The sequence below is a fragment of the Suricata suricatta genome, chromosome 11, assembly GCF_006229205.1.
Source record: "Suricata suricatta isolate VVHF042 chromosome 11, meerkat_22Aug2017_6uvM2_HiC, whole genome shotgun sequence".
NCBI lineage: Eukaryota > Metazoa > Chordata > Mammalia > Carnivora > Herpestidae > Suricata > Suricata suricatta.
Genome location: NC_043710.1, coordinates 48,318,220 through 48,330,737, shown reverse-complemented (window position 1 = coordinate 48,330,737; position 12,518 = coordinate 48,318,220). Strand labels below are relative to the sequence as shown.

At 36.5% G+C, this 12,518-nt stretch overlaps 1 protein-coding gene across 6 annotated transcripts in view; it reads right to left on the bottom strand.

Moving 5' to 3' along the window:
- The window catches only part of STK33 (serine/threonine kinase 33), a 153,963-nt gene that overhangs the window by 66,797 nt on the left and 74,648 nt on the right, over nucleotides 1–12,518 (bottom strand). For 5 of the 6 annotated variants that reach the window (XM_029956970.1, XM_029956973.1, XM_029956968.1 and 2 more), the window contains 2 exons: nucleotides 1,403–1,637; nucleotides 1–114 (listed from right to left, as the gene is read on the bottom strand). In XM_029956970.1, coding sequence (XP_029812830.1) covers nucleotides 1–114; nucleotides 1,403–1,627 — 339 coding nt within the window. In that variant the 5' untranslated portion in view covers nucleotides 1,628–1,637. Of the gene's footprint in view, nucleotides 115–1,402; nucleotides 1,653–12,518 lie in introns of all 6 variants that reach the window. The other variant, XM_029956972.1, reaches the window with a different exon arrangement.

Below are 12,518 nucleotides of genomic sequence, written 5' to 3'. Positions count from 1 at the left end.
CTGAATAGCAGCTCCATTGTCCATCCTTATATGAGGAATTTTTCCTTCTGTAATGTTTCCCCGACTCCATTGTTGTTGAGACGGTTTTTTCTCCACATTGGTGGTTTCCAAGAGCTTACACCAAAAAGAATTAAAAAATTAAGATATAATATACTTTTAGTGAAAATACACGTGTATCTTGATAAAATAAGAACCCTAATTTAAATAATCTTTAATGTGTGCTGATATTTATTGTGTACAAGAGAGCTTCTTTACATTCTAAGCCCTATATGATTCACTGGCTTATTACACTAAAGAGACCATAAGAAGCCAGCCATTCCAGGGCACCTGGGGGGCTCGATTAAGCAGCTGACTTCAGCTCAGGTCATGATCTCATGGTTCGTGGGTTTGAGCCCCACATTGGGCTCCATGCTGACAGCTCTGAGCCTGCTTCCAATTCTGTGTGTGTCTCTCTCTGTCCATCTCCTGTTCGTACTCTGTCTTTGTCTCTCAAAAAGAAAATAAAACATTAAAAAAAAAAAAAAAGCCAGCCATTCAATCTAATCACCTGAATCCAGGCAAGTCTACTTGATAACCTGTATCACAAATTTATCAGAAATTACCTGATGATTCTTCAAAATCACAAGAGAAAGCAACTTCGGTGCTTTCTCAATCATTCTTGTTTTAAAATATAACAATCATCTCGAACAGGTTATATATATAAAAAATTATTGACCAAACATTCACAAAATATCCTTTGAATGAAAATAATACAGTAACAATTCACTCAGAGAAGCCTATATGGCAATAACTATACTGTAATACAAATAAAAAGTAATAGTTTAGGGTGAAAATTTGAAAAAAGTACAACTTTGAGGACTGAGAACCTTTTTTAAAATTTACTGCTCTCAGTCTCCAAAGTTGTGCTGTATCAGCTACAATCTTTCACTCTGCCTCTTCTCCATGAAGGTAAATACCCCCAAACCAATCCTACCAGGGAGTCATAGATTGTAACAACATACATCGGTTTTGCAAAGTATATTTGATGTTCCATCTAGACAACCAGGAATTGTCTTAAATAATAACCACACTATATTTCACTACAACAATGCCCCCAAATTCAGATTTAATCCAACTTGAAAACCAATTCATTTCTGTATAAACCAATAAAAACTAAAGAAGCTGGAATAACATTCCAAATTATTCATGATCGTGGAAAATAATTTGGCAGTAGATGGAATTATCATAAAAGAAATTACTAACCAATTTTGCTCACCTCTCACATAAGCAAGAAATGTTCCTTTAATAGTTAAGAAGGCAATGATTTAGCTGACAAGGTCCCATGGGATATTGCTGAAGCTAGGGTTGGGATTAGGAAATGGGATGTCAACTAGCATTGGAATATAAAATCTTCAATATTTACCATATCTTTCACAGAGACATTATCTATGATGGATTGGTTTTCTTTGTTTTTCTCTGATGAAACTACAAATTCTGAGCTGGTACTGCTTGATGCCTGAGACATTTCCACCACAGAGATTGGAGAAAGCCTTCTTTTACAGTCACAGACATAAAGTATATCTTGCTTAGAAGTAGACGAACCGTTGGAGCATTTTGCACATCGTTTACTGAAGTCACTATTGGCCATTTGCTTAACTCTGCAAGAAAAGCAACTTGAAAGAAAGAAGTTTCCACTCCTTGAGGAAAAGAACGAGACCAAAAGGGATAAGGAAAGCTGATGGTGAAAACTGTAACTTCCAATTGGTGAGGTCTTTACAGTAATGATGCACTACACTTATATTCACACATGAGAGCTACAGAAAGAAAATAAATAATAATTAAGGAGGTTCTTTCTGATTCTATCACCCTCTTATAAATCAGAGAAAAATTTTCCACTAGCACCAAAAGCATCCTGCCCCTACAGGGAGAGTTAATATTTACAACAAAATTAGGACATATTTCTAAAAACCAATGGGTTTTCACCATTCAAAATTTAATAACCATAAAATTTGTGAAAAGCATGGTCTAGGAAAATCAATTTGGTGGGTTGACATCAATTTTTTTAATTCTAAGAGATAATATGAGTATTTTGCAGAGATCCTTGGAAACTTCTATGCCTCTTCTAATTATGTGGATATATACGTAGAGAATGTTTGTGTATGTATATGTACTGAGTCACAGTATAAGATATTTTTTATTGAAGTATAACTGACATACAACAGTATATTAGTTTTAGGTATACAACGTAATGATTCAACATCTACATACATTATAAAATTATCACCATGATAAGTCTAGTTACCATCTCTCACCATAAAAAGTTATTATGATATGATTGACTACATTTCTTATGGTGTACTTTTTACATCCCTATGACTTATAACTGGAAGTTTGTATCTTTTAATCTCCTTCACCTATCTCACCCATCCACTCCCTCTTCTTAATGTAGGCTGTGGTAAAAAATAAAAAATAATAAAAAATAAAGGTTTAAAAACAGTGATGTAAAACATTCATTACTGTGGTTTCCAACTTTAAACCTTACTCAGCTTATTATTAGGGCAAATTCATATTAGCACCTTCACAAAGTAGTAGATAATTTTATCTTATAAAACTACTTATTACTAATGCTCTAAGGCAATATTAGAAATATCTTCATTTTTATACTCAAATAGCAAAAAAAAAAAAAAAAACCTATTGAACTATTGGGTGCTATTTTTTATTGAGCATAGAAACAGGTATGCCCAGTATATCTACCTAACTAGAGTTATTGGCAGCCATATGGTGGCAAGTTGGAAAGATGTGAGCTGAGGAAGGAGGGAGAAATGTGTTTGCAGTACATATAAGAGACTACCTTGAGAAACATCCAGAAGTAACTGGGAGTACATTATTATGGTTTTTTTTTTTTTTACTGTACTGTTCTTGATACTACATAGAAGTATACTTCGTAGTCACAGATTGATAAGGCTAGGGATATATGGATTATATTTTTGCCCTTTGAACTGGAATAAGCTTGACCCGGAGAGGCAGTTAGATATCTTTATTTCAGTAAAGAAACGTCTTTCTGGTATTAGTTGTCTAGGACTAGTTTTCTAATCAGAAATGAGTGCAACCTTTTATCATTCTTATCTATTGTGATTATATTTTTTTCTTATTGGATCTTTTGATATGGTGTGTTCTTTAAAAAGATTTCCTAATATTAAGGCATTCTTACACTTATAGTATGAACCCTACATGATCATGATGGATGATTCTTCTAATGCTGAAAACCTGATATATTTGTATTTTGGGCTTTCAATTACATTCATGGAATCCCTACCAAAATAACACCAGCATTCTTCACAGAGCTAGGACAAACAACCCTAAAGTTTGTATGGAAAAGGAAAAGACCCCAAATAGCCAAAGCAATCTTGAAAAAGAAAACCAAAGCTGGAGGCATCACAATCCCAGACTTCAAGATATATTACAAAGGTGTAATCATCAAGACAATACGGTACTGGCACAAAAACAGACACTCAGATCAATGGAACAGAATAGAGAACTTGGAAATGGACCCACAAACATATGGCCAACTAATCTTTGACAAAGCAGGAAAGAATATCCAATGGAATAAAGACAGTCTCTTCAGCAAATGGTGCTGGGAAAACTTGGACAGCAACATGCAGAAGAATGAACCTCATCCACCTTCTTACACCATACACAAAAATAAACTAAAAAAGGATGAAAGACTTAAATGTAAGACAAGAGGCCGTCAAAATCGTAGAGGAGAAAGCAGACAAAAACCTCTTTGACCTTAGCTGCAGCAACTTCTTACTCAACATGTCTCTGAAGGAAAGGGAAATAAAAGCAAATGGACTTTTGGGACATCATCAAATTAAAAACTTCTGCACAGCCAAGGAAACAATCAGCAAAACTAAAAGGCAAACGACAGAATGGGAGAAGATATTGCAAATGACATATCAGATAAAGGGTTAGTATCTAAAATCTATAAAGTACTTATAAAACTCAACATCGAAAACAAACAAACAAATAATCCAGTGGAAAAATGGGCAAAAGACATGAATAGACACTTCTCCGAAGAAGATATCCAGATGGCCAACTGACACATGAAAAGATGCTCAACATCACTTATCATCTGGGAAATTCAAATCAAAACCACAATGAGATACCACCTCACACCTGTCAGAAAGGCTAACATTAACAACTAAGGCAACAACAGATGTTGGTGAGGATGTGGAGAAATGGGAATCCTTTTGCACTGCTGGTGGAGATGCAAACTGGTGCAGCCACTCTGGAAAGGTGTGGAGGTTCCCCAAAAAATTAAAAATAGAACTACTCTATGATCCAGCAATTGCATTACTAGGTATTTTTCCAAGGGATACAGGTATGCTGTCTTACAGGGGCACCTGCACCCCAGTGTTTATAGTAGCGTTATTGACAATAGCCAAAGTATGAAAAGAGCCCAAATGTCCATCAATGGATGAATGGATAAAGAAGATGTGGTATATATACATACACAATAGATTATTACTCGCAATCAAAAGGAATGAAATGTTCCATTTGCAACTACATGGATGGAACTAGAGGGTATTATGCTAAGAGAAATTAGTCAGTCAGAGAAAGACAAATATCATATGACTTCATCCATATGAGGAATTTAATACACAAAACAGATGAACATGAGGGAAGGGAAGCAAAAGAAAAAAAAAATAGGGAGAGGAACAACCCATAAGAGACTCTTAAATTCAGAGAACAATGTTGGTTGCTGGAGGGGTTGTGGGAGGGGGACAGGCTAAATGGGTAAGGGGCATTAAGGAATCTACTCCTGAAATCATTGTTGCACTGTATGCTAACTAACTTGGGTGTAGATTATATAATTCATTAATTAATTTTTTAAAATTACATTCATAAGTTAAACTGGACTGTAATTTTCCTTTCAGCCATCTTTGTTAGTTTTGATACAAGCTTCTGGCTAGTTTCATAAAATAAGTTGGGTATCTTCCATTTCACAATGTTTGGTAACAATTTTTATAGCACAGAATCTATAGGGAAAATCTCCCAGGATGGTAGAATTTTATGAAAGATTTTTTTTTTGAAAGAGAGAAAGAGAAAGAGTGCACAAGAGCATGAGCTGGGGAGGGGCAGAGAGAGAGAGAGAGAGAGAGAGAGAGAGAGAGAGAGAGAGAGAGAATATAAAGCATGCTGCACGCCTAGAGAGGAGCCCAACACAGGGCTCTATCACACCACCGTGGGATCACGGTCTGAGAGGAAATCAAGAGTCAGACACAACTGACTGAGATGTCCAGGCACCCCATGAAAGATATTGCTAGTAGTTTATCCAATATTGATTATCCCATTATTCCTTACTAAAGAGAATCCTGATTTTGACTGGGGCTGCCATATACATTTATTTTAAAATCTTCCATTTCTGGGGCACCTGGGTGGCTCAGTCGGTTAAGCATCCGACTTCGGCTCAGGTCATGATCTCACAACTTAATGAGTTCTAGTCTCACACTGGGCTCTGTGCTGACATCTCAGAGCCTGGAGCCTGCCTCAGATTCTGTGTCTTCCTCTCTTTCTCTTGTGCTTCTCCCCTGCTTGTTCTCTGTCTCTCTCTGTCTCTCTCTGTCTCTCTCTCTCTCTCTCTCTCTCTCTCTCACACACACACACACACACACACACACACACACACACACACACAAATAAACATTAAGAAAACTGTTTTAGATAATAAAATAAAAATCTTCCATTTACCAGCCTCTTTTGTAGCTTAGAGACGGCCATGTGACTTATGACCATGAACTTTATAGAGTGTAAGCAATGCTGTACTTAAAACTTGCATTCTTAAATCTTTATTTAAAAACAGAAAAAGGATAAAAAATATACATGAGCAGGCAAATCAAAAACAGAGAAAAATAAGATTAAAGAATAAAATTTTAAATGAACAGAAAAGACAAAGAACTACGCTTTTGTTGATTTTTGCCTATAGGGCCCCAAATAAACGGACTTCTCACCATCACTCTGAGTTCATACCTTACCATTACCTCCCTTTCTCTAGATATGCTAGCATCCTCACTGTTCCTCGAATATGGCAACCAAATTCTGTTCTTAAGGCTTTGGCCCTTCTGTTTCTTTTGCCTAAGTTGCTCTTCCCGCAGATACTTGATCGCTCCCTCTCTTCTCGGTGGTTACTGCTCATTGGAGAGAACTCTTCTAACCCCCTCATCTGAAACAGCAGGCCCATTCACTCTGTCCTCTTACTTTGCCTTATTTTTATTGACAGCATTTATCATGTCATTCAAGAAGTTCTCTACAAGGTTCTTTCCTGCTTTTAGGGACCAGATGATTCCCATATAAACTATTTCAGGGTAATGAAAAGCCATCCAGTTCATTTCACTCAGTAAGAATAACCAAAACCTAACCAGGGCAGTGCTCATAAAAGAAAAAGGCATTCTTACAAGCCAATCTTATTTGTGAATAGATGCAAAAATTCTGAATGCTATACTTATATTAACCCAGGATAATATGTACAGCATAGTTTAAGATTTTAGATAGAAATAATGGAAAAGTCATCGCAATAAGTATGACCTCATCAAAGTTGTGTGAAAATAATTCTCCTGCTGTGATCAAAACTCATAATGGCAAGAACTGGAAAAGATATATAAAAAGAACCCTCCAGACAGGTGGAGGGAAAAAAAGAATGCAACTGATCTCACTGAACACACACACACACACACACACACACACACACACACACACACCTCTTAAAAAAATGATAGGCCTTGTTTTTCAAGTATATGTAGCAAGACAAGGAAAACCCAGAATATACCTGTATATACTTGGCAAAACGATTTAACTTCAGGCCTTGGAAGAAACTGCTTTGCATTTCAAGTTAAATATAAAGCCTACAACCATCAATGACTCAGAGCAGTCGAGTAGATCTGCAAATAACAGGCTTTCTATGTAGGAAAACTACTGTTTTCTCTCTGCAGGTGGTGAAAAGTTGCACATAAGATGTGTAAGCCATTGTTTTATGCATGCATTAAGAATAGTGACTTTATAGTGCTTTTTATAAGAAATTGAAAGAAGAGTTCATAATGTAAAGGTTTATTTAAATTATAGTTGAGTTCCTTCATTATAAACGGTACTCCTAAAAGCATGCTTTCCATATCCTTCAAGTTTTACTGTATATCTATCCACAAACTTGCAACACTTCTGTACATAATAAATTTCCCATTTTCAAGATGAGTTTTTTGTGTGTGTGGATCTTAAAACAATTATCTTTTTCTTAGCTCTGCTCAAAAAGCATTTCCTTTAATTTTTCCATCAATTTCTCAAAATAAATCATATTTTCATCATACCACTAACACTGATGTAGACTTCTGAGTACCTTCTTGCTCCAGTTTCTGATTTATCCATTGCTCTCAATGCATTTAGGAGCTATGCTCAGAAGGTACCAGATATCCTGTTACTCACTGAGTTTCTTTTCTGCTCTCCAACCTATCAGCCACTACATCTACCAAAGTAATGTTCTACTCTCTTGCCACAGAGATTTTAAAACAATGGGTTGAATAGCAGCATGCAAAATTTCTTAACAAGAACTAGATTTCAAATTTAATTTCTTTTTGGCTGACTGAATTCTAATCATTAGAGCTTAAAAACCAAAATAGAACAAATGTGTACTCACATTTATTTCTTTCTCATTTATGAATTGATCTGAAAGATTTCTTACTAAAATAAATCTACTCCCCAGCAGCCCAAATGATGCCATTCATGTTTTAGAGGCATAAACTTAATCAAGCATTGCAAACCTATCATTATGTAAACACAATGATGAATATCTCTTTTTCTATGAAATCATGGAATTATGTTTAAACAGGACTTTAGGTACAAAAAAAGGTACCAGAAAACCAAAGACGCTTCTGCTATAATATTGTTTCTTTGTATCTCCGAAGACTGGACAACATAGGTGTTAGACACAATGTAAACAAATAAAGTGAGTTCAAATTATGTCAGTATTTTAATTAAAGTATGAGCTTTCTTTTTTACTAAAGGTTTTCATTTTATTTTCAGAACTAATACAAGTCAATGGAACAACTTTAAGACAGAAAATCTGTGAGCTTTTATTTAAGCATAAAAAGGTCTCTTACATATTGGCCCTAGAAGATATACTCACAGCAATTTCTGCCAGAAAATGAACATAAGAATGGTTTTATGAGATATAACTAGCTACAATTTTCTTCCCCAAAAGGAATTTTTAGTTTTCTTTGCTAAGACTGTGTCTACAAGAAACCTAAACACTCAGTCAATTCTGTCAAAAAAATGTGTTCTATTCAAGTGAAGAAAAAAAAACCCTTCTGGATTATCTGACATTATGCAGACCAAGCTGAAGGACTGTGTCTTCACTTTTCAACTACTTGTTTTCCCAACATGCTCACAGAGCCCAAAGACAGGCCAGATGAGCTTCCTAGATCACAGTGTTATATTTTCAAGGACACCAGCACTTGTTCACTATTTCCATTAATGGCATGATTAGGGAAATGAGTGTGTGTTGTCTTATAAGATGGTTTACAGTATGTTTAAAATTTATGTCATTACAGAGATGTTTACGGAATATTTAATAGCTAATATGTGCTATTATGTTTTTTCCTATTTTAATTTGCATAATATTCTTCACTGATTGAACTATAATCTAGAGGGACAGTCTTAAATGTGGTCCTGTACTGGCAGTTTAAGATACAGAGATTCCACTAAAAAAGTTTGGCTTAAAGAGACTGGAGAAAACCAAGAACCTGTCCCCAATTTTTTCCTGTTGCTGTCCAGCGTCTTTTCTTCCTGTACATTACAACCAAGCTGAAGTCGGGTACCTTTCTGCCAACACAAGCCTGTCCTTATACAAAATGAAAATTTCTGAGTGTTCATTTTCTGGGAGAGAGCCAGAATCACAAATCACTTAGGCAGAAAAATAGGCAGGTGTATCGAAAGAGTCATCAAAGTAAAGAGATAGGTCACATGAAAGAGGGATATCTCAAAGAGAATGTGAAGGATCTCTTCATAAATATGAAGAGCATTAGGCATGAGGAATTAGACTTCTGTGTGATTCAAAACAGGAGTGCATGCCAATCTAATATAAAAGGCTTCCTAACATTTACAACTATCAAAGACAAAAGGAAAGGGGTGCCTGGGTGGCTCAGTCAGTTAAGCATCCGGCTTCGGCTCAGGTCAGATCTCACGTTCGTGGGTTCAAGCCCCGCGTCGGGCTCTGTGCTGACAGCTAGCTCAGAGCCTGGAGCCTGCTTCCAATTCTGTATCTCCCTCTCTCTCTGACCCTCCCCTTTTCATGCTCTGTCTCTCTCTGTATCAAAAATAAATAAAAAAACATTAAAAATTTAAAAAAAAAAAAAGACAAAAGGAAAGACTATCTCTCAGTCACTAGAAGTGTCCAAGCAGAGGATGGAAAGTCAGTTGTCAGGAAACCATAGGTGTAAGTATAGACTAGGATGTCTGGAGGTTCCTTCTAGCCCTAACAGTCTACAAAGATGAATCACTCCTAGTGATCAACTGAGGTGAATCAGACATTTTTAAAAAATTTAAATCCAAGTTAGTTAACCTATAGTGGTATAATGGTTTCAGGAGTAGAATTTAGTGATTCCTGACTTACATATAACACCCAGAGCTCATCCCAACAAGTGCCCTCCTTAATACCATCACTCATTTAGCCCATTGCCCTGCTCAACACCCTGCCAACAATGTTGTTTTCTGTATTTTTTAAGTCTCTTATGGTATGCTTCCCTCTCTGTTTTTACCTTATTTTTACTTCCCTTCCCCTATGTTCATCTGTCCTGTTTCTCAAATTCCACATATGAGTGAAATCATGTGATATCTGTCTTTCTCTGACTGACTTATTTTGCTTTGCATAATACCCTCCAGGTCCATCTATGTTGTTGCAAATGGCAAGATTTCATTCTTTTTGATCACCAAGTAATATTCCATGGTGTATACACACACACACACACACACACACACACACACACACACACACCATATATTCTTTATCCATTTATCAGTCAATGACCATTTGGACACTTTCCATAACTTGACTATTATCCATAGCACTGCTATAAGCACTGGGGTGCATCTCCCCTTCATATCAGCATTTTTGTATCCTTTGGATAAATACCCAGTAGTGCAATTGCTGGATCATAGAGTAGTTCTATTTTTAATTTTTTGAGGAACTTCCACACCTTTCCAGAGTGGCTGCATCAGTTGCATTTCCACCAGCAGTGCAAAAGGGTTCCTCTTTCTCCACATCCTCACCAACATCTGTTGTTGCCTGAGTTGTTAATGTTAGCCTTTCTGACAGGTGTGAGGTGGTATCTCACTGTGGTTTTGATTTGTATTTCCCAGATGACGACTGATGTTGAGCATCTTTTCATGTGTCTGTTAGCCATTGGGATGACTTCTTTGGAATTGGGATGTCTTCTTCAGAGAAGTGTCTATTCATGTCTTTTGCCCATTTCTTCAATGCATTATTTGTTTACTGGGTGTTGAGTTTGAGAAGTTCTTCATAGATTTTGGATACTAACTCATTATCTGATATGTCATTTGCAAATATTTTCTGTCATTCCATCATTTGCCTTTTAGTTTTGTTGATTGTTTTCTTCACTGTGCAGCTTTTTATCTTGATGAGGTCCCAACAGTTCATTTTTGCTTTTCTTTCCCTTGCCTCAGGAGACATGTCAAGTAAGAAGTTGCTGTGACCAAGGTCAAAGAGGTTGTTGCCTGTTTTCTCCTCTAGGCTTCCTGTATTGTGTTTAGGCCTTTCATCCAATTTGAATTGATTTTTGTGCATGGTGTAAGAAAGTGGTCCAGTTTCAGTCTTCTGCATGTTGCTGTCCAGTTTTCCCACACCAATCACTGAAGAGACTGTCTTTTGTCCATTAGATATTCTTTCTTGCTTTGTCAAAGATTATTTGCCCATACATTTATGGGTCTGTTTCTGGGTTCTCTCTTGTGTTCCATTGATCTATATGTCTGTTTTTGTGCCAGTACCATATTGTCTTGATGATTACAGCTTTGTAATACAGCTTGAAATCTGGAATTGTGAGGCCTCCAGCTTTGTTTATTTTTCAACATTACTTTAGTTATTTGGAGTCTTTTCTGGTTCCATACAAATTTTAGAATTCTTTATTCTAACTTTGTGAAGAACGCTGGTGTTATTTTGAGAAGGACTGCACTGAATGTGTAGATTGCTTTCGGTTGTACAGACATTTAACAATATTTATTCTTCCAATTCATGAGCATGGAGTGTTTTCCCATTTCTTTGTATCTTCTACAATTTCTTTCATAAGCTTTCTCTAGTTTTCAGCATGCAGATATTTTACCTCTTTGGTTAGGTTTATTCCTAGGTATCTTATGGCTTTTGGTAAAATTGTAAATGGGATCAGTTCTTTGATTTCCCTTACTGCTGCTTCATTATTGGTGTATAGAAATGCAACCAATTTCTGTACATTGATTTTTATATCCTGCTACATTGCTGAATTCATGTATCAGTTCTAGCAGTATTTGGTGGAGTCTTTCAGGTTTTCCACAGAGCATCATGACATCTGCAAAGAGTGAAAGTTTGACTTCTTCCTTGATTATTTGGATGCTTTTAATTTCTTTTTGTTTTCTGACTGCTGAGGCTAGGGCTTCCAATACTGTGTTGAACAACAGTGGTGAGATTAGACATCCCTATCCTGTTCCTGACCTTAGGGGGAAACCTCTTAGTTTTTCCCCATTGAGGAACATATTTGCACTGGGTCTTTCATATATGTCCTTTGTGGTCTTGAGGTATGTTCCTTCTATCCCTACTTTCTTTCTTTTTTAATGTTTATTTACTTTTTGTTTGAGAAAAAGAGAAAGGCAGAGACAGAGCAGGAGTGGGGGAGGGGCAGAGAGAGAGATAGAAACACAGAATCTGAAGCAGGCTCCACACTCTGAGCTGTCAGCACAAAGCCCGATGCAGGGGCTCAAACCCATGAACTGAGATCATGACCTGAGCTGAAGTTGGATGCTCAAAAAACTGAGCCACCCAGGCACCCCTCCTTACTTTCTTGAGGGTTTTTATCAAGAAAGAATGCTGTATTTTGTCAAATGCATCTGCATCTATTGAAAGGATCATATGGTTCTCATCCTTTCTTTTATTAATGTGGTATATTCTGGGGATTGTTTTTGCAAATCCTGAATCAGCCCTGCAACCCAGGAATGAATCCTACTTGATCATGGTGAATAATTCTTTTAATGTACTGTTGAATTCAATTTATTAGTATCTTATTGAGAATTTCTTCATCTAGGTTCATCAGGAACATTGACCTATAATTCTTTTTAGTGGGGTCTTTGTCTGGTTTTGGAATTAAGGTAATGCTGGCTTCATACAATGAGTTTGTAAGCTTTCCTTCCATTTCTATCTTTTTGGAATAGTTTGAGAATAGGTATTAACTCTGTCTTAAATGTCTGGTAGAACTCCCCTGGGAAGCCATCTGGCCCAGGACTCTTGTTTG